Source organism: Polypterus senegalus, chromosome 4, assembly GCF_016835505.1.
Source record: "Polypterus senegalus isolate Bchr_013 chromosome 4, ASM1683550v1, whole genome shotgun sequence".
NCBI lineage: Eukaryota > Metazoa > Chordata > Cladistia > Polypteriformes > Polypteridae > Polypterus > Polypterus senegalus.
The window spans coordinates 102,842,019-102,865,930 of record NC_053157.1 but is presented as its reverse complement, the minus strand read 5'-3'; the positions used below and the strand labels follow the sequence as shown (position 1 = coordinate 102,865,930).

At 36.9% G+C, this 23,912-nt stretch overlaps 1 protein-coding gene across 2 annotated transcripts in view; it reads left to right on the top strand.

Annotated features, from left to right (window-relative positions):
• The window catches only part of grid2 (glutamate receptor, ionotropic, delta 2), a 2,157,968-nt gene extending 2,152,463 nt beyond the window's left edge, over positions 1-5,505 (top strand). For both annotated transcript variants that reach the window (XM_039751125.1, XM_039751126.1), the window contains 2 exons: positions 369-609; positions 5,045-5,505. In XM_039751125.1, coding sequence (XP_039607059.1) covers positions 369-609; positions 5,045-5,467 — 664 coding nt within the window. In that variant the 3' untranslated portion in view covers positions 5,468-5,505. The remainder of the gene's footprint in view (positions 1-368; positions 610-5,044) is intronic.
• Positions 5,506-23,912: the final 18,407 nt, after the last annotated feature.

The following is a 23,912-nucleotide window of genomic DNA, read 5'->3' as shown; positions in this document are numbered from 1 at the left end:
GTTTTTTTATTTAAATAATATTGATGTTAATAAATGTTTTAATCATATCAATCCTTTATTTTAAAAAAATGTGAAGCATCATACACTCTACACTTCAGCCATTGGCAGCTTTTTTATACAATAAAGGAGTAATAGTCATTTATTTTTGGATGTGTCATTTAGGTGCTATAATGCTAAAAATCCCTGAGTGCATAAGGGGTTTGTTTCAGATTAGGTATTTATTTATTTAGGTTAAATTTCACATGGCTAAATGCTTATTTCACCCTCAAAACAAAGGAGTTGACTTATTAATTGTAATTGTTTCTTTTAGTGTTCTGGATACATTTACTTCCAGCATTGTTTACTTAATGTTTATTTTAATTTTGCAGGATTCTGGAACTTCAACAAAATGGCGACATGGACATACTGAAGCAGAAATGGTGGCCTAAAGATAATCAATGTGACCTTTATTCTCCAGTGAACACCAAGCAAAAAGGAAGTGCACTGGACATTAAAAGCTTTGCAGGGGTTTTTTGCATTCTGGCTGCTGGCATAGTTTTATCTTGTTTCATTGCAATGTTGGAGACATGGTGGAACAAAAGGAAAGGTTCCAGAGTGCCATCCAAGGAGGTATGTGCTGCATAGTAGTAAGTTGTTATTTTCAGAAACAATGTTAACACTGTTTGTTGGCTTTTGTCTAAAGTTCTTTTTTCCAATGAAAATATAAACCTGCTGGTTCTCTGAACTGAACAGAACTGTGCACGTTTTGCACTTGGGTGGGAAAAAAGAAAATCATTATATTTTTAAAAGACATGTACAAAAAAAAAACAAAAATTCATTTTAGGATTCTTTCTTGTGCTTGTTGGGAATAAAATAAAGAGGGATCTTCATTTTTTACACATATGATTTAGTCCCTGGAGATTTATTGTAGGTGCAGATTTTTGTTCTTTTTTAATTGAAAGTCAATTATAAACAACAAGAACAAAAACCTACAAGAACTATGGCTCTTCTGGAATTAATAAAAGGGTGTTTTGTGTATAGTTTTTATGTTATTCTACAATGTATGTTTAAATACTGTATGCTAGAACACATATTCTTTTTATTAAGTAAATTTATAATTTATATGGTGTGATAAACCTGCACTTCAATTACAACTGGTTCCTTTATTCAATAATTTTATTTCAAGAAAGTAACAGACTATACAATTGAGCAAATACAATATGCAGAACTTACACAACAATTTCAAAACCTAACAAAACAAGAATTAAGCCACCACTTGATAGAAAAAGAGGAGAACCAAATAAATAGCAATAAATAATGAAAAACATTGTTTTCTCCTTTATAGGAATGCTTATTCTACATTTTTTTAATTAAGTCTTTCCATTTTTTACAAAGGTTTTTCACAGATCCTGTTAAGTAAAATTTTTTTAGAATTTCAGTTACCCACTGAATTGTAAAATGTGTATTGGGATTTTTCCAGTTAAGCAGGATAAATGCACATGCTAGTAGTGTGGTATAGGCTATTACAATCAGTTTGTCCTTCTCCACTTTAAGGCCATCTAGAAGTACACCAAATATACTGTAGCTAATAATGGGTTAGGAGTGATTGTAACACAAAGGCTGTCTGATAAGCACTTAAAGATTTTTGTCCAGATTGGTTTTAAATTGGTGCACTCACAAAATATGTGGCTTAGTAAGGCTTGAGCTGGAATGCAAAGTGCAAAGGTTGAATCTTTGTCTGGATACATTTTGGACAATTTTAAATGAGACAAGTGTGATCAATGAAAGATTTTCATTTCATTCATTGAGTGCTTTAAACAAAAAGAGTTGGGATGTGTGTGGATGACTTCCATTCCTTTTCTGAGATGTTAATTGAAAGGTCTTTTCCCACCATATCCTAGGATCAGTGAAGGAATTTTTTTTAGATGTTTTTAAAGATTGTTAAGATGCTGTCTTGGGCTTCAAGACTACTCAGTATTTCCTCTGGAATAGAAATGTGTGAGAGGTGTGTAAAACTGAATAGGTTTCTTTTAACAAATTTTCTAATTTGAAAATAGTGTAAAAAGTGTGTTGCTGAGAAGATTTGAAGCAAAATTGCTCATAAAATGAGACTATGTTATTTATATATTGTTCTCAAAGTATCTAAATGTTTTCCTAAGATTAAATACTGTGTAGGTTTGAGAAGAGTAAAAAAGTGATTATCGTGTAAAGGAGCAACAAATAACAGTTCTCTGCTATGATGTGCATCCTGCATGTTTTGTGTAATTAGTGGATGGCTGGATTATTGTTATTATATTGAAGAAAATTATTTGCTTGGGTACAAAGCAGGTCATATAAAGAAGCAGAGCAATACTTAATTTCTATTACTGACCAGCCTGGTGCAAATTCACCAATTTGTGCTGATTTCCAGGTCTTTATTGTGTATATCTTTGCCACTCAGTAAGAAAATTGAAAGTTAGGTAGTGCCATGCTACCTTCTGCTTTAGGTCTTCATAGAGTCACCTTTTTGAATATGTGGACATATCAATTTTCCAGATAAATGAGGTTATAATCGAGTCTAGTTTTGAAATAATGATTTGTTGATGTATAAAGGGACGCTCTGTCTAAGAAAATTATGAAGGATATTCTTCTTAACAGTATTAATTATCCCTGCTAATGTGAGATGGAAGATAGGCCATCTGTCAAAACTGTGTTTGATTTGTTCCATGCTGTTATCAAATTTGTGTTGAATGAGATATTTATATTTACTTGTGATGTTTATCCCTAGATATTTAAACTGTTTTGATAAAATGGACAGATAGATGTTCAATCTAGTGTGGTGTGCTAGAGAATTTGTTGGAAAAAACACACTTTTATTCAAATAAATTCCAGATGTCTTTAGAAATTTTGCTAATGTGTTAAGGACTAATGATGAAGATATTTGTTGGTCCGATACATCCATCCATCCATTATCCAACCCACTATTTTCTAACTACAGGGTCATGGGGGTCTGCTGGAGCCAAATCCAGCCAACACAGGGTGCAAGGCAGGAAACAAACCCCTGGCAGAGTGCCAGCCCACATAAAGTGATGTTTTCTGCTTGAATCCTCTGATGAGCCCCTTTGTTTAAGATGTATTATGAAAATGAATGATCAATGGCTCAATAGATACTTGCAAAAAGCAGAGGTGGTAGAGGGCTCACTTGTCATGTACCGCGTTTTAGTTTGAAATAATTTGAAATCATGTTGTTAATACAGACAGAGGCTTCTGAATTGGTGTAAAGTAATTTTATCGATGCACATATATTTGGACCAAACCCATATTTGTACAATGTGGTAAACAGGTAGTCCTTTGCACATGGCATTTCACTTGCTGAGACAAAACTGATGATCAACAAACAAGCACATTTGAGGACAGCTGCAGTAAATGCAAGACTTGAGGCAGGTATTGACTGTAAAGGATCTTCAAGCAAATATTGAAAGTTATCATTATATTTATGATTATGTTAGTTTGTGCAAATACTTTTGAACACCCAACCATTCCCAGAAGAGAAAATGCATTATTCATTCTTGCCAAAGAATTTAGATGCTGAGGTTCCCTTCTTGGTTATGGCTTTTCAGCCTTGTTAGACTACTGCTACTGCTACCTTGCAGTTAGGAGACCAGGGTTCGCTTCCTGGATCCTCCCTGCGTGGAGTTTGCATGTTCTCCCTATGTCTGCTTCGGTTTCCTCCGGGTGCTCCTGTTTCCTCCCCCAGTCCAAAGACATGCAGGTTAGGTGCATTGGCAATCCTAAATTGTGCTTGGTGTGTGTGTGTGTGTGTGTGTGCGCCCTGCGGTGGGCTGGCACCCTGCCCGGGGTTTGTTTTCTGACTTGCGCCCTGTGTTGGCTGGGATTGGCTCCAGCAGACCCCCGTGACCCTGTAGTTAGGATTTTGCGGGTTGGATAATGGATGGATGGGTTATTTTTGTTACTGTATGATTGATTGAACCAAATGTGTTAACTGCAGACAAAAATGGAAAAAGTTCCAGAAAATTCTGGCTTATTTTCATTAGTCAGAGAGAAGACATTCATTTTTTGGAGGAGTTAGGATTCTTTAGAAGTTTTTAAATGTAGTAGTTTAAAATGAAATCAGAATATATATATACTGTAGTTTTTCGCTTCATTTTAATCCATCTTGAAGTGAAAATGTTCAGCTTAGTAATTATCTTATTGTCAAGACTAGCTTTATATTCACAGCAGTGATAATTGACTTCAGATCAAGTGCTTATAAGTGCGCATAGTCTCTCCTTTATAAATTCAATCAGGTACATTTTGATCTGCTTATTAAAATAATCTTAGTATGATCTTGCCTGAAGAAGGGGCCTGAGTTGCCTCGGAAGCTTGCATATTGTAATCTTTTAAGTTAGCCAATAAAAGGTGTCATTTTGCTTGACTTCTCAGTGAATTTAAAGCAAAATAGTTCACACTAAAATACAGAAAAATTGATATAAAAGATAAGTAAAGTTCTTGTTAAAGAAATTTATGTTTAAGACTTTTTTATCTTGTTACATTTCTCTAAGTTTGGTCATACAGTCTTACTTGAGGCACGTTAAGCTAGTTAAGCACAGTCTGAAAATTGTATGCCATATCCTGTTTCATTTGTAGACATCTAACAGTCCATACTAGCAGTAGGACTATTTCCTCACTGACTTAACTTAATCTGTTCTACAGATAAAGCAAACAAAGTTCCATTTCTTGTTAACTTACAGGGGATAAATGGCTATACAACATTCTAGGTAGCTATATAAAACTGATATTCTAAGATTAAAATTAAGCAAACACTTAAATAAATGTAACATTACTTTCTCAGATTGACTCTTACATACACAATCACAACTGCATCTGCACGTTTGTTTATTCACTGAAGGTTGGTTAATTTGTGCAGCTACTGTATTTAGATAGTGAAAGCATCCTATTTAAAAATTATATTAAAGTCATATTTTTAATACATATTACAAAAAAATACAATAATACAAAAAAATAGTGTACATTTTTGGAATTTAGTTAATATTTACAGTTTTCACAACTTTGTTTTTTTTGATAGGATGATAAAGAGATAGATCTAGAGCACCTCCATCGAAGAGTGAACAGTCTCTGCACAGAGGATGACAGTCCTCACAAGCAATTCTCCACTTCTTCAATTGATCTGACGCCCCTGGATATTGATTCTCTTCCCACACGTCAAGCACTAGAACAGATTAGTGATTTCCGGAACACACACATCACCACCACAACTTTCATCCCAGAGCAGATCCAGACTCTAAGCCGTAGCCTCTCTGCCAAAGCTGCTTCTGGTTTTGCCTTTGGAGGTGTACAAGATCATCGAACTGGTCCTTTTAGGCAAAGAGCTCCCAATGGAGGCTTCTTCAGAAGTCCCATGAAGACAATGTCATCAATCCCATACCAGCAAACTCCTTCTCCTGGGTTCAACTTTGGCAATGACCCTGACCGAGGCACCTCAATATAAGTAGTACTATAGTCTTCTGTGGATGGGATAGGGTTGCTTTTTTTCTGGATGGGTGGGCTGGGGGGTGTGGGGGTTCGTTAAAATGGGAATGTCATATCTACCAGTTTCATTTTTTTGTTGTCATTTTGGACTCCATTCTTAAGGAGCAACACTCTTGTAATGGACTAACATGGATGTAACTTTTTAAAGTCAGGATAAGTAGCAGCTCTCTTTCTTCAGTATGTAACTGCAATAACTGAAATCACTTTTAATTTACATTTTGCTTTTTTGGTCACTCTTATTCATTGTCAACTTCATTTTAGGTTATCTGCTGCTTCTCTGTGTAAATCACTGGACCAAAGGCAAAATCTTCAGTGTCACCTATTTATAAGAAGGGCGGTTTTTCTTTCCTAGTTTAGGATTGCCTCAAGCCATTGTGAATCCAGTCAAACTACAGTTAAATACTTTGCACTGCACCAGTGCATTTTGATCTAAATGTGATTGTATGATATTAAATAAATAGTTCTTTTTTGTTCTGTATAGTACTAGTTATTTTAAAGTTAACGCCTCCGATATGGAAATTCAGCATCTAGAAATGGAAAGTCAGATATGGCTCTTACCATTCATTTTTAATAACGGCTTTAGTAAGTGGAATGTGTCTTATTAAAAATAAAGATGCACAACGTATGATGAGTTGTCTTTATTATATTCTGAATATTTCTAAAGCAGAATTTGAGTGCTTTAAATGTAACTCTGGTTTGCATCATTAGCCTCAAAGACTTATTTTGTACTTTTTATTCTGATTTCCATGGTAATTGGATGTTGTTTGTGTGATTAGAAATGCATTTTCTATGTTGCATTGCATAGGCTACTTTGGATTTCATTGTGCTGTTTGAAACAGGAAGCACAATTTAATCATTGCCATTAGCAATTAAACATGAGGCCTGTCCCTTGGCCTTATTTGTAAAATCCAAATCACCTATTCTAGATTAGAAAACTCTTTCAAGTTTAATTTGCTCTACTGACATAACATACTAAAAAAAACACATAGAACCCGTTTTTAGACAGTCATTCATAGTTACTATCATAGCATTTTTATTTGAGTTTTCAAGTGCCAACTGCTAACAATCTGAAGTACAGGTAGCAAAACTATTTTGCTGCCAGTTGTTTTGTTAACACTTTATTAGTATTTAATAATGTTAGACGTTTAGGGTGAGCTTTTCAGTTTATCTTAAGACTTATTGCAAATGTGGTTAGTAGAGAGCAGCAAATTCTGTGTTTGATACAAGCATTAGATGTTAATTTACTTAAAATGTGGCTTATGAATGAAAATAGGAAATAGCCGTCATTGAGTTTCTTTAGCATAAATAAAGAAACTTTAGAAAACCATATATTTTATATACTGATGCTAATCCTGTTCTGAAAAAGAGCATCATGTAGCAACATCACTGTTTTGTAGTACATTTTTCAGCATTGCTTACAGAGTAAGACAACCCCATATCTTATCACAGAAAGGCCATTTTTGGAGGGATGCAAGTTCCTAAAAGCATGCACCACTTGCTGAGCCTGTAACATTTTTAATTTCTTATATAAGACATACAAGATTTCTCAATAATTTGAAAAGATTACAATGTACAGTATTTAATATAGGCCTATTTTGTTGTATGTGTTGCATAGTATACAAACTGATCAAATTTGGGGCCTCTGTTACAAGTGGCAAAGCTTTCTGTGTATAATTTGTCTAATAAACTTGTTTTCTAAACTTTCCTGTCATTCCTTACATTGATATATCTGTTAAGTGTTTTCATACATGCTGCTGTGGTGCTCTTCTTGCACAAAATCCCACCACAAATAATTATGTGATACTTTTAACTGGCTTAAAGACAGAAAGTCTCCACATCATCAAGAAGAAGCTCATGGTGAGTAACCAGGGATAGGGGAGACTGTGAAAGTTGAAATCAACTCTAGAAAGACTTTTAAGTTTTAAAATACAGCGGACGCTGTTGTTACTTTCTGTATTGAACTCTGACTCTGGTCTGAAATTTTCTGAGATGTTGTACTTGAATACCTCATTAAATATACTGTAATATTTGCACAAATCTCCTATAGTTAATACATTCCAGCAGTATAATGTTCTGCAGTTCAAAAGAATTTACCAAAGGAAACCGCTAACATGAAACCTGATCAAAATGTAGGAATGTGATTCTGTGTCATTTGCAGATGTGAGAAAAATGTGCTTTTCTGATGCTTAGAATAATGAGTAAAAATACTTTTATAACAAATTGAGGGGAATTACTAAGACGTTCTTCTTATGAGTTAGAAGAAAACTACCATTAATTGTGAATAATGAATTATTAGAGGTAGAAACAAAATAAATAACATTTCTTTAGAACAATCAGTACTGGTAATATTACTAACATCTTTTTATATAGCACATTTTCATACTATTGGTGTTGCTCAAAGAGTTTTATAAGATGAAGAAGGAAAGGTTTACATGAAACAAAAATAAGATTTGGCAATACTTAGTAACAAAGAATAAAGTAAGGTCAGATGGCCTAAAGAGCAGGAAAAAAACTCCACATAGGCTGTAGAAAAAAAAAATCTGCAGGGGTTCCAAGGCCAAGAGACTACCCAGCCCCCACTGACATAACTAACATAAATGATCTAAATCAGTCCTCCTGTTTTCAGGCTTCACATTAAAAAATGTGATGATGATGATCATGTGGACATCTAGGGTACTGCCTTCAGTCCATCAATGTAGGGACTGTATGGTGCCTTGAACACATGCCACCAGAGAAAACTGGAAAAAAACAACAGAGTATAGCAGTGATTAGTATGGATTGTGGAACCTTGATGAAAATTATAATTCTATGCACATATAGCTTAACAGGGATACACTAAAATGTAGCTATGAGAAATCCATGTTAAAATAATGGGGTTTTATCAGTTTTTTAAAGTGTTCCACTATATTAGCCTAGTGAATTTCTTTCTGTAAACTATTCCAGATTTTAGGTGCATAACAACGAAAAGTTGCCTCACTACTTCTTTCAAGTTTAGCTCTTGGAATTATAAGCAGACAGTCATTCAAAGATCTAAGGTTAGAACCTGGAGTGTAAGGTGACAGGCATTCCAAAATATAGGACGGAGCAAGATTATTTAAGGCTTTGTAAACAATTAGTAGTATTTTAAAGTCAATTCTAAATTGAATGGATAACCAGTGTAATGATATCAATACTGGAAAGATGTGCTCAGATTTTTTTTCCTAGCTAAGATTCTTGCAGCTGCATTCTGTACTAGTTGCAACCAATTGATGTCTTTCTTGGGTAGTCCTGAAAGTAGTGCATTACAGTAATCTAGTCAACTAAAAACAAAAGCGTGAACTAATTTTTCAGCATCTTACAACGTTATAAGGGGTCTAACTTTTGCTATATTTCTTAAGTGAAAAAATGCAGTCCTGGGGCCTCATGTATAAACGGTGCGTACACACTAAAATGTTGCATAAGCCCATTTACACACTCACATCGTGATGTATAAAACCTAAACTTAGCGTAAAGCCACGCACATTTTCATTCTAGCTAAATGCTTGGCGTTCACAAGTTCTCATCTCAGTTTTGCAAACTGGCAGCACCCAGCGTCAAAGTAGTGCTTTTGTTCCAGTGTGGTTTACCTTTCTTTTTTAGATCCACATCCCTGACGAGGCTTTATCAAATACACTGAAATTAACTAGATATTGTTTATTAGTTTAAGGCATCTGATTGTAATTAACCTGTAATAATATAATGGTCCACAGAATGGCCAAACTATTCCAAATACCATAGCTGCTTTAGCATTGTTTCTCTCAATGCACCACTCAGAGTATTTATCCCACTGTATCTGAGTGTGGAATCACAGCTCTACAGCAGCTGATCGGAAAGTGAATTATTGGTATACAGCATCAAGCACACACTGCCTCAGCCATGCGCACATTCTATTGAACTGCTCTCAAACAGCAAATGCTTCAGTGCCTTTCCTGTATGGACCTCGCAGTTCAGAAACAGTTTCATCCCAAGAACTATAAACACACTCAATCAGTTCATCAAGTGCTTTTTGTAGAACTGTTTGTATTTATTAGTACAATCACCTCACTGTAAACTTGCGATACAGTTATAATGTTGCAAAACCTGAGCCACTTTATAAAGAGTATATTTACATATGATGACGATATAATTTTTAGGGTGAAATGCAGTAAAATATATTTATTACATTATAAAGATAAAATTTTAACATCATTTAAATAATCTGTATTGTTAATAATTAAACATGTGAGGACACGGTGGTGCAGCATTAGCGACAATCTGGTGCCCCATTCAGAGATTGTTCCTGCCTTGCGCTGTATGCTTACTGGGACTGGCGTGACCCTAGATGGCTAGGTTGATGGAATAATTAAACATGTACTACGAAGATATTTCAATGTTCCTTAAAAGTTTTGAAGAATCGACGTTCTAAGCTTGCAGATGGCTTAAAATCTATTACAGAGCTGATTGTATGGCAATTGGTTACTTGGAGAAAGAAAAGGAAGGACAGGAATTGGAGGTTAGTACGTTTGAAAGAGACAGTACTGCTGCAATAAATTATTCCATCGAAGGTAGCGCACGGCGCATCAAGCATCTTGCGTGAGGCAGGAACAATCTCTGGACAGGGCTATCACTGCGCCACCGGGTTCCTGTGTTTAATAACATGCTTTAACTCCTATCATCATAAAAATGATATACATCTCAGTATTTTCATTATTTAGAGAGCTGTAATATCATAAATGTAATGGATTCTGTGTCCTGTTGGAGGAAAAGAAAGCCCGTTTAAGAAGCGCGTAATGATTCAGACACATAAAGCACATAGAAGAACATATACAAAACAAAGCATTTAACGTGCTGCTTTAGTTATGATCGTGTTTGAGAAACTAGTAAATTAAACGATTTTAAGATGAAGTTTATGATGTTCTTCTTTAATAACAAAATAAATTACGTGATTAAAGTGAAAATTTCAAGATTAAAGTTGACATTTTGAGCTTTTCTCCCACTGTGTGCCCATTTTTTTTCTTTTCTCTGTACCCTAATAATATGACACTCAGACGGTGGGCCTTTTCACTCCGACTTTGATATCTGACTTCTTTTTTATTTCGGGCACTGTGCGAGTTTGTGAATTTGAGCTTTTGAGTTTCTCCAACACTTTATGTCACTTGATAAACTTCCTTTTGTTGTTTATACCATTGTTAAAACCAACAAATTGTATGTTTTTCCTTGCCTCCACTTTGTATTTGCTGAAATTCTTCTAATTTCCCCTGTGCTTTTGCCATTGCCTTTACACAGAACGTTGAGTTTAAGGGCTATTTATATTGATTTGCATATTCAAAGAGGCATAATTCTGGGAGGAGTTTGGGAGTGGCGGCAGGCGCGTGCATGTATGTTACTTTTCACGCTGACCGGGATTTATGTAGCAGATGAATGTGGAAGTTGGCAAACACACAAATTTATGCATCTGGATTTTTTTTGTGTATGAACATTTCCGCTTTTGTCCATACAGCATGTTTTAGTGTGAATTCTACACACAACGTTATACATGAGGCCCCAGGTAATCTGATTAATATCCATTCATCTATTATCCAACCCGCTATATACTAACACAGGGTCACGGGGGTCTGCTGGAGCCAATCCCAGCCAACACAGGGCGCAAGGCAGGAACAAATCCCCTGGCAGTATTCAGTTTGGCGAGCCGAAAAAATAAAGCTGTAATTCGGAGGTGCAGATTAAAAAAAAAACAACCGTACCATCAGAGGTGAGCGACAATTCATTTAACGTAAGAAAGTCAATTTTCTATCACTAATAAGATCATTGATGTAAAATATCTTGTTGGTTAATGCTCTAACATTTAATAAGGCCTTGAAACAACAGTGCTTAATTGGCGGAGTGTTATGGCTGCTCGAAATGTTAATTAAGTTATTTGTGTTGATGCCGATATGAGCAGATTTTTTATTTAATCTATAATCTGCTATAGTTGTAATACAGTGCACCATCTAGCGGTGAAATGATAAATACATTAATCACATTTATGCCACATTGTCCAGGTTTTTTACTTAAACCGAGGTTGGTTATTATAGTGTTAATGCAGTTCACATTTAAGGGACAGCTCACTACAGAGTTATCATATCCTATTAAGGCATTATGGAAAGAATTTGGATTAGAATTACATAGCCAAGAGAGACAAATTACCTGGCAGATGTTTTCAGAAAGGTCCCAGGCACCGCATCTATTAGGATGCAGACCATCTCGCAAGAAATGCGGCCTCTCTCAGAAGAGATACCAGTTGCCTATGAACCTGATGTTTTGTTCCTCACAGAAGCCTTTCAACCAGTTGTTTAATGCCAGTAGATGATTGTAGTATTCATCCGATCTTCTAGCCACATGTAAGGGACCTGAAATGAAGATTCTCACAGCTGGGGCCCTCTCCATCATGGCATTAATAAGTGCTGTGAAATCTGCTTTAAGAACCTCCAACTGTCAGTATCGCATGTCATTTAGGCCGGCATAATATCTCGTACCAGAACACCATGAAAACAAGAAACAAAAGATTTCAGTTTAGGGCAAGAAATTTTGAGGTTTCATACAATAGAATCTGTAATAATAAATACAGTGATAAATATAGAGCAGGCTCTGAGAGACTGCTTTGGAACTATAGACTGGGTTATCCTGCAGGGATCATATAGTGAGAATATTGAGGAGGTTGTTGACTGCACTACTGACTACATCAACTTCTGTATGGACATTGTAGTTCCAGTAAAAACAGTACGCTGCTATGCTAACAACAAGCCATGGATTACATGTGACACCAAGGGCCTTGTGAACCAGAAGAAAAGGGCTTTTAAAGGTGGTGATCAGCATGATCTTAAGCGCATACAGAAGGAATTCCGAGTCCAGCTCAGGGCGGCGAAGGAGCAGTACAGGAGAAAGCTGGAGCAGAAGTTGCAGAATAACAGCATGAAGGAAGTGTGGGATGGGATGAAGATCATCACTGGCTACAGCTCGAAGCAGGGTGCCACCATCGAGAGAGATGTGAAGAGAGCAAACCAGATGAACAACTTCTTTAACAGGTTTGACCACCCTCCACCCATCCTTCTGCTGATACCAGCATAGGAGAGAGTTTCCCCCCACCCACAATTACAGCAGCCCAGGTAAGCAGAGGGCTGATGAGACTTCGTGCCAGCAAAGCAGTGGGTCCAGATGGAGTATCGTCACGACTGCTGAAGGCCTGCGCGTTGGAGCTGGGGAGTCCTCTACAGCGCATCTTCAACCTGAGCCTGGAACAGGGGAGAGTCCCGAGGCTTTGGAAAACATCTTGCATCACCCCAGTCCCAAATGTATCACTTCCTAGAGAGCTGAATGACCTCAGGCCTGTCGCTCTGATGTCACATGTGATGAAGACCATGGAACGGCTGCTGCTTCACCACCTGAGGCCACAGGTCCGCCACACCCTTGACCCTCTGCAGTTCGCATACCAGGACGGTTGGTTTAAAGGTTAACATTATACAAAGTTATTGTTTGTTATATCTGCATTTTTATAACTCTTTAATTTAATATTGTTTTTTATCAGTATCCTGCTGCTGGAGTATGTGAATTTCCCATTGGAATTAATAAAGTATCTATCTATCTATCTATCTATCTATCTATCTACATCACCCAGGGCTGCGAGTAGAGTGGGGGAGCAGAGAAGGTCGAAATGATTCTGGATGGAGATGCTTGCCTGAGCCAATGGAGGTGATCTAGCCTTAGACCCCTGCCTGCATAGCAGAAACAGTCTGATTTCCTTATTGTTTTCATCGTTGTGCCAAAGGGGTGCAGAGGTAAAACTCACTTGGCCCTGAAAGTGATCAGTGTGGCATGAAGTTTCTGAACTGTGATGAGCTATAACGATTTCAGCTGCTGAGAAGGAGTCTTTCAGCAGGCAACCCTCAGTTTCCTCAGGTATGTCCGTCTGGTCAGAAGTTGCGGAATCTGGTTCAACCACTGTCCATTTCTGCTTCTACTTTGTATCTTAGGAAAGAGAGAGAGCGCAATGAAATACCTTTCAGGTCAAACAATTTACTGCCTTCTAATTGTTTTTTTTTTCCTGCAGAAGAAGAAATGTGTGCTCCCATAGTACAGAGTTCCTGGCGTGTCGCTGCATGCCATCTTGTCGCTGCATTAATGTAGCATCAATTATGTGGGTTTAAATCAAGTGTATTCAATATAGTTTCTATCAATTTGGATTCTACCAATAGTGCATCTTGTTTCATTGCCTGGTTCTGATTTTCATGGGCAGGATATCAAAGTGTACCCCTGGCTTGGAGAGTAAATACTTTAAAAATCTAAGGGGTAAATTGCTGTTTGTAGATGTCCATGACCTTTTGCTAGCCTCATGAGACTGTAGTCTTCAACGAACATTGGTGATAGCTCACAATTGAGAAATAGCATGTCCATTTCTGAGGTCATGGTCCTCTCCCAGAAAAAGAATGGCTGGTTCCCTTCATGTAAGGGGCGATCAGCTTCCCCAAAGTGAAAGAGTTTCAGTACCTCTCTCTGGGTGTTGTTCTTGAAAAGTGTACAGATATTTGAAATTGCCCAACAAACTGGTTCAGCAGCAGTGGTTTTTCAAACATTATACTGGACTGGATACTGGACGGATTTGGAAATTTTAGAGGGAGAAGTACTGCTTAGATTATTTAAGCTGAAATCAAAAAAATCACCAGGACCAGATAATATTTACCCTTGAGTTCTTAAGGAGTCTAGTGAGTACATATATAAACCCTTGACACATATTTTTAGGAAGTCACTGCGCAGTGGAGAGTTTCCGAAGAACTGGAAAATGGCAAATATCATCCCATTACTGTATATAAAAAGGGTGACAGGGCAGAACCAAGCAACAGTAAGCTTAACATGCATCATAGGAAAATTAATGGAAGGAATTAAGGATAAGATTGAGCAACACCTAGCAAGGACAGGAGTTATTCTGAACAATCAGCATGGGTTCAGAAGAGGGAGGTTGTGTTTTACTAACATGCTGGAAATTCATGAGGAAGCAGAAGAAGGATCTGATCAAAGTGGACCATATAATATTATTTATCTTGACTTTCAGAAAGCATTTGATAAGGTGTCCCATGACAGGTTGGGCATCAAATTAAAAGAAGTGGAAGTTCAGGATGTTGTTTGTAGATGGGTGCAAAACTGACTTTGACACAGGAAGCAGAGGAACTTTATCAGTATTGGCTGATGTTATGAGTGCTGTTCACAGTGATTAGTGCTAGGGCCACTGGTATTTTTAATGTATATAAATGTAAATTTGGATAAGAAAATAATTAACAAGCTGATTAAGTTTGCAGATGATATCAAGCTAATTGGATTGGCAGATAATTATAATCTGTTAAATCATTACAGATGGACTTGGACAGCATACAGGTTTTGGCAGATTTATGGCAGATAAAATTTAATGTAAGTAAATGTAAAGTTTTACACATAGGAAGTAAAAATGTTAGGTTTAACTACACAATGGGAGGTCTGAAAATAGAAAGCACACCTTATGAGAAGGATTTAGGAGTTGTAGTGGACTCAACACTACCAACATCCAGACAGTGTTCAGAAGCCAATAAGAAGGCAACAAGAATGTTAGGTTATATAACACTGTGCAGTACAAGTCCAAGGAGGTTATGCTCAAGCTTTATAATGCATTGGTGAGACTTCATTCGGAGTGCTGTGTAAAGTTTTTGTCTCCAGGCTACAAAAAGTAGAAAAAGTCCAGAGAAGAGCGACTAGGCTGATTCACAGTCTACAGGGGATGAATTATGAGGAAATATTTAAAGAGTTGATTCTTTTCAGTTTAAGCAAAAGACGATTAAGTGGAGACATGACTAAAGTGTTTAAAACTATGAAGGCAATTAGTACAGTGTATCAAGACTGTTATTTTAAAATGAGTTCATCAAGAACACAGGGACACAGTTGGAAACCTATTAAGGGTAAATGTCACACAAAAATTAGGAGGTTTTTCTTTACACAAAGAAACACAGACACATGAAATAAGCTACCAAGTAATGTGTTAGACAGTAGGAATTTAGGGACTTTAAAAAACAAGACTGATGTTTTAGAACAGTTAAGTAGATAGAACTTTTGAGCCTTTTTTGCAGAATGGCCTGTTCTTTTTCTAAACCTATCTAAACATTTAATGTTCTAATACTACTATGAATGATTACAGGCAGTTAAATACAATATGCATAAGGCAAGAGAGAGAAGAGTTTTTAAGAAATATATATAAACTTTGTTATAATTCATATATTAGTTTACAAAAGGAAAATAAAATTTAAACAATTTTTAAACAATGCCAAAACAGGTAAAAACTTTTATACAAAGAAATAATGTATGTATAGAGTACTATGCAAAAGTACACTTGTGAAACAATGCTGTAAAGCTGAAATGCTTTTATAAATAATTTAGAATAGCTTTTACTAATCAAAATCTTCTTAGAAAGTGCAGTTAACACACAAACAAAAAATAAATCTTTAGTGTGACAACCCTTTGCCTTAAAAGCAGCAGAAATTCTATTATGTCCATTTGCTTGTACTTTCTGAAGGTACTCATTTGGTAGGTTTGGTCCAAGCCAATTGGAAAACTTTTCAAAGTTCACTGCAGTCTTTGGCTGTTTGGGGCCATTATAATACTGCAGAATGAAGCTGGGATGAATCAGGTACCTTCCTGTTGGTGTTGCATGTTGGATAAAAATCTACCTGTGCCTCACAGCAGTGAGGGGGTGATCAATTCTGATCAAATTACCAACTCTGTGGAAATACAATGGCAAAGCAATCTCAACCATACTTTACTGTTCTGTGCAGACATTCATCCAAGTACCATTTTACAGCTCTTCTGCAAGAAAAATTGCTTTCTAATAGAGCCAAAAATGTTCACTAATCAGTCCAGAGAATCTGCTTTCATGTTTCTGCACCCCAGCCCTTGTGGGTTTATGTATAGATTTGCTGTTTGGCTTCAGAGGAACAGCTTTTTGGTCACAGATCTACCATAAAGACCACTTCTGATCAGACTCCTCCAAACTGTAGATAGATATACCAAGGTCCCATTGTTTTGTACCATTTCTGAACTGATCACAATGCTGCGTACTGTATCTTTAAATTTTGAAAGCAAGTAAGCTTGATGAATTTCACATTTTCTGCACTCAGTTTCCATATTTTTCCAGTTCTCTGTCTTTTATGGTTGATTGTATTTCTGCAGAAGGACATCTGTACAACACATCTAAAAATATTTGTCTGTCATGTAATGTCTACTTGGGAGAAACCTGGTTAATGATGAATGACCTCCTTGTGTCTCATTGCTATATTCACTTTTGCTATAGTGTAAGATTTGCAGATTATACTGCCATATCTACTGGAACCTGATTTTTTTCGTATGTTGTGATTTGCTCGGTTTTATTCACTCTACACAGCTGTTTTTTTGTTTCAATTACAGTATGTCTTTGATTATTTGCACCTGTTTGTTATACTTTTTATCAAGTACTGTGCACTGGAAAGTGTTCTCTTATTATGTTAGATTCTTTCTTTAAGGACATTCTAATATATATTTTATATCTTCCCTTTTTTCAAAAGGTAAAATACATTCTTTTTTACACTAATCTAGAAGATATAAAATAACTATCTAAAAATATTTTGTCAACTGTTTAAAGTGCCAAAGACATTTGCACAGTATCCTTTAAAAAAAACAGAAAAAAAAAACAATCCAAGAAAAAAAAAAAGGAATTTGTACGGAATTCAGAATGATATCGCTCATAGATTCAATTTAATAAAGGATTGTCAATCTTAAAGTCCACATCCTCAGATCAAGTATTTATCACAGTGAGCAAATTTTGCTGACTAATTTCAGGATTACTCTTCCTTCCTCAGAGCAAATCTAACCTTACATCACCATGCTCTATATATGAAACAGAAAAAAATATACATATTTTGCCTGGGTTTAGAAATGAAAGCTCAAGGCAGTAGGAAAGATTTTGGGGCACAAACTGGGTCATAACTTTTATTTGCCTGAAGATGAAAAAAAAAAAAAACTAAAGAAAAGTAGAATAAAAACAGTGCTTGTAGGTGCATGGCCCTTCTTTGGGGGTTATCACACTAGAGTTGTCTGGTCATTAGCATCATTCCTACTCGCAGGTTGCTCTAGCCAAAATGTGACACGTCGTTCCAGGATTCCTGGGAACTTATTGCAGCAGGCTGAAAGAAGTGGGGCTAAATATCTTCACTGGGGAAAGAAGGAAAGTCAGTGTTAGTGGCAGTGCACCCTCCCATCTTTGCAGGTTTACACATAACTTGACTGAGCCTTACGAGGAGGTCCTCTGACACACATGTGTGACAATATACTACACTGTATGAACTCTAGAAAATATAATAGTGAAAATTTCAGAAAAAATTACATTGTATGAAATGTATTCACAGACCAAAAACACACAAGTTTGAATATTATTTACAAAAATGTATTGCAGTAATGACAAAATCTTTGCCCCTGTGGTTTGGTTCAAAAGTCTCAGTTACAGACTAACATAACAAATTTATAATTTCAGCAGTGTCTAGAGACATTTGATGGATCAAGTACATACAGAATAGAGTCATGCGAAAAAGTATTATTATTAAATTAAATTAAATTATTTTTTCTTTTTTAACATATGTGGACATATCATGATATGATCTTTAGTAAAACAGTACATTTAGATAAAGGTGGTGTAATTTGGCATGGCATTAATTAATATTAAAGCATTAAATGGTAAAACATTATGTTAATTGTTATATATTCTTATCTTCTGTATACTTCTAAATATAACCAATCCCACAGGGGGATGAACAACAGGAAAACTTTATTTAACGAAACTGAAACAACCGCAAATGCTTATATCTTTCTCACACACTGGTCTCTGTATCGCTCATTCCATACACACTGTATGCTGTAAACTCCACACCCCCTCATTATATTACCCATTCGCACACAACCATGCCCTTTACCACATAAGAAATAACAGGATACCCCTTGAAATTTACAAATCAAGATGAATACATAACACTACGTAACATTAATAATACTATTTCTAAAAGTAAAATAGACTTTTTGATTCCATGTGAAACATGGCTCAGCAGTGATGAATTTGCATTACTTAATGAGGCACCACTGGCCAACTTTAACTTTACTCATTAAGTGCATTAAGGAAAGGAAAGTGGTGGCTTAGCAAGCATTTTCTTCTGCAAAGTATGTTGTATCCCAGCCTCAAACAGTTTTGCAACTCTTGCTGTCACTTATTATATTAGTAACACATTCCTTTTTTCTAACTATTATTGACCACCAAAATATAACGTCCCTTTACTGTTGAATATTTGGATTTATTATCCATTATACAGTACCCAAATGTGGCACTTGGTGCCACGGCCCACCTGTCAAGTTGTTTTGCCTGCCTAAGGTAAAGTCATCCCTGATGCAGGATCGCAGGAATCGTGGGAAAGAGGGGTCCTTTCATCGGATTAGCTCTGTTTCAGGTGTAGAATGGCCAAATGTGGGAGGCAGCTTGATGAATGAGGTCTCCAGGACTCTAAACAAATCCAAATCATATTATGTGATATCATCTACTGTTAAAATTCTACTCCGCACTTCTAAAATTTTTATTCTTATACTGTATTGAGGATTTGTTCTGTTTTGTGTATTGTACTGTATTGTATTGACCCCCACTGCACACCCAACCTACCTGGAAAGGGATCTCTCTTTGAACTGCCTTTCCCAAGGTTTCTTCCCTTTTTTCCCTACAAGGGTTTTTTTGGGAGTTTTTTTCTTGTCTTCTTAGAGAATTAAGGCTGGGGGACTGTCAAGAGGCAGGGCCTGTTAAAGCCCATTGTGGCACTTCTTGTGTGATTTTGGGCTATACAAAAATATAAATTGTATTGTATAATAACAAATCACTTCGACTGCCATACGTGCGTCAGCGGGCTGCACTGTAACAAATACTATTATACAAAGTTACTGTAGCTTTCTTTCCAATACTGAAAACTTTAAAAAATGTAACACTTAAAGTTTAAAGAAAAGCAATTTATTTCCATACAATCTCATTCTCAACGTTGTAAGATTACGGTGACGTAAACTGCACAAAGTCCTGTTCGTGTGAACTGAAATCGAGAAAACGCTCACTGAATTCAATGCTCAGTAATACAAGTTGGAAAACAAATCCTCCAAAAATCTAATTTTACTTTACTAAGTTTACTTCAAAAAGTTTATATTGTTAAATAAGCCGATATGCAATAAGCCCCCTGACCTACACTAAATTTTACAAACTCCAAATCACAAAAATTTGTTAATAAACAACTCCCCAATTTCTCACATCCACTTCATATCTTCAGCTGTAGTCTGCACTAACTGTTCGTTACAATACTAGCACAAAATTACATAAAACTAGAGCAAAAAAAAAGGTGAAAATATGCAAGCTATTACTACTCGTGATGGTCAGTTCTGCCCAGGTGGCCAGTCTCAGCAGCCCAGCCAGTAGTGTAGCCCAGTGGTCCGCAACCTGTTTGACACCAAGGACCGCTTTACTAGAAGCAAATTTTTCCAGGGACCGGTGGGTTGTTGAAGGTTGGAGTTTATGGGGTGATTATAGGCAGGTTCGTAGGGCAGTTTTATACACAATTTACATTACATTTCTATTATTATTAAGTTATAATTTAGTAATAGAAATTATACAGCTTACCATAATGCAGAATCGGCGAGAGCCCTGACCTTGTTTTCCTGCAACCAGACGATCCCATCTGGGGAGGATGGAAGACAGTGACACGCAAAGTGTGTTGCTTATGTTCAGTATACTCCGTAATCTCATTTTGGTTGCTGTCACTGCAGAAAACATGGATCACAAAGATAGGATGTTGGAAATGGAAGCAGCTTCAATAGCTTCTTTCGCATTATTTTAATCTTCTGCTGTCTACAAGTTATGCTGACGAGAATTTTTCTCAGCATTTCCTTGCGATGATACATTTTCAGGGTGTGAATGATGCCCAAATCCAAAGGCTAAAGCACTGCCGTGAAATTGGGTGGGAGAATTCAATGTGAACATTATCTAAATGCGGAAGCATGTTTTGGTCAGCACCGTTATCAATCAGAAGCTAAATTATCCTTTTCTTCTTCTTCTTCATATTGTGAGGTTTCTGAACTCTTTTGGGATCTGGGATCCCCGCCCACCCAACGGGAACGACACGCTGAAGGACGTCCCGAAGCGTTATTGCCGCGTGTGAGATTGTTTGTCCGAGTCCCAAGAGAGTTTAAAAGCCTCATATATTCTTGAATGAGTGCGACATTAATATGAATGTTTCTTGAACAAGCATCACTACAACCACAAAAAAACGGCTTTTTCGGCATCTTCAAATGCAGCAGTTCGCATACGTTTACAACCCGAGATTTTTCTTCTTTTTTGCACATAACAAGTATGCCATTTCTATAGAAGGGTGATAATGAGTTAAATTCTAATGGATGTTTTTCAAATGTTGACGAGCAATAAGGAAAATGTATCACTTAAAACCACACAAAGCAAAAACAGCAAAAAACAGTACGAGGAAAGTTCGAAGAAAGAACATTTTTTACAGCATTTGTTTGGGGGATCGTTCTGCAAATGTCCACAACTGAGCTGTGATCACAGAACTAACTGCTCTGTGGATGATTCATTCAAGCATTTCAAGGTCACTTCGTTGTAATGAAAGTATCTGCTGCTGAATGTAATTCGTAGTAACGGGATTTCTGTGGACTCGTGTCATATGGGGAAACTGTCAGAAACATAAAAATACTTTGTTGTAATACTCTCTCACCGCGGTCTCTCTCCTCTTTCGGCACTGCTGCAAATCCCCACCTGCCTAGTGTTCTGAAAAGTGTCCACAGTGATGGGGGCAGCCTTTTTGCTGTAGCCCTTCACTGAGTGAGTCTCCGTTGCTGGCAGTTCTCTTGCGGCCCGGTAGTCCTCTGCAGCCTAGCACTTCAGTTGCAACTTCGCGGCTGCAACTGTACTAGCAGATGACGTTTCCGGTACCGTAATGCCATGGTAAAACATGCTTTTGTCAGAAGGCAGAAGAAAGAAAAGTCAATAAGTAACGCCGAAGATGCAGAATGATTCAATCACAGATGATAGTAATCATTTTGTACAAGTTTAGTTCTAACTAGGATCTGTTATGCGGGCTGCACAGATTTCTGTTGCGGGCCGCATACGGCCCAGGGGCAGCGTGTTTGAGATTACTGACCTAGATAACACATAAATCGGTGCCACAAATTAGATGTGGTTATTTTACATTTGCTTAGAACTAAGGTATGACTCGGTGTGATATCCCGTGCAGTGGAAAGTGGCCCCAGCCTACACTCTGGACATCTGATAGTTAATGAACCGAACAGGATCAGTGGAGAGATGCGACACAGACAAAAATTGAAGGGTGAATGGTGCAAGTTTATTTACAAGAGTGCTGTACAACAAAAATGCAGTAGTGCCAGGTGGACTTTGAGACACAGTCTTTAAAACACTGACACTTCTTCAGAAATAAAAACAAACAAAAAGGAAAAAATAGTGTATTTACAAAAACTACACACACACTCCAATAATGAAGGTTGTCTTTTTATCCCTGGCTCAAGATGCTCCACCAGCAGGAAAGAAAAATGCAGAAAAACAAGTGGCTGTATATGCAAAAAAAAAAAAAAAAACTGCACCAAACAAAATCAAAAACTATCCCAGTACCAAATAAGTATATATATACCTCCACAAAAACGATCACTAGGAGATATATAATGTTATATACAAAAGAATATACATAAAAGCCACCAGAATCACTACTGCTCCTACAAATAGCTCAGCAGTGCTTACTCATACCTTGCCTCTAGGTCCACTGATTAATGATGGGCCGCTCGATACTCAGGTTTTGACACAGTGTCGAGCTTTCGAAGCACTGGAGATCGAAGCACCGCTTCGAGGCTTGCTTCAAATGCGCCCGTCACGTGATTTTGAGTCACGCTAGCGTAATTACGTCATTGATATCTGCTCAGTCAGCAGTCGATTTGGTCAGTCAGTAGTCTGCTTAAGTGTTTTGGCACAAAGCATAAAAGCGGTTGTCTGTGCCACAGCGATAAGGTGCACTAATCCGAGTTCAAATCCTAGTTGGGGCACGGATATGTTGAAATAACGATTTTGTATAAAACAGTTAAGTAGTACTTGTTTTGAAAGTTAACAAATATATTTTGGAGGCATTATGAATGATTTACATGGGGCAGCTTTTTCCTTGGTGTGGAATCGTGTCCACCAAGAATTTGTAACAAATTGACAAGCATATTTTGCGTAAGGTAGCACATATTATAACAATCCAGAATCTTTTATACCCCATGTCGATCAAATCAGAGAGGCTAAGAAATGCTTCACTAAAGCCGACGTGGCCATTACACCAGTATATGCGCAAGACATTCCTCATTAAGCGTTTTTGCTATTCAGTGATTCCCAGATCTGTTGCCGATTTGTATTATTGATTTCCAAAAAGTAATGCGAGTAAAAGCGTGTTCTGCATAACTAATCACAACTGTCTTTAAAACAGAATCAGCGCCATCAACAGTGTCTTCTGCAATTTTAGGAAAGCCTCGGGATTTCTGCGTTAATGAGACAAAAAGTTGTAAAGAAACTTTGCAAATTCATCCAGAGGTGAACGTAAAGATCACTCAAGTACTGACAAGAAGGAGCAGCTGGATAAGCACATCTGGAGCCAAACTTTCAAAAAAGCATCTGACTTTGTCAGCAACATCCTTTTCTTCTGAATGCATCTTATCAAAGGCTGCGCCCTGTAAATAAGTAATCTTACGAACTGCAGCACAACAGAGTAAATAATTGACGTAAGTAGAATTACTGAAAGACTAAGTTTTTGTCGTTTCTGTATTCTTAAACCATCTTCCAGTTACACAATCCCCCACAGTCACTGTCACATTCAATGTTCCCTGCTCCTTAACTTGTCTTGTTACCAAAAGCATCAACACTCAGTTTCATTCAAGGCTTTACCATCCTTCCTTTCATAGACATAAAATAAAACACATTTCCTCTACATGCGTGTCCAATAATAATAGTAAACTTGCAGGAATGAGAAAAAGCACAAGATGGGAATATTCATGACAAGAGCCTGGGCATCAGAATGAGAATGTTCTTTGTCACCCACTACGTGAGCTCGTCTGCCATCCCTTGGTTACACTGGCACACGTTACACTCGGGGGCAAATGCAATGGAGAATACCGACAATGTACACCTTCAGAAGTGGAATAAATCGACTGTATAAGTAGAGCATTTCAGATAAATGATGAATTTTGTTAATCAAACAATGCAATATAACTATTATATGTGTTGTTACTTTTTATTTATACTCAAACGTTACATATCT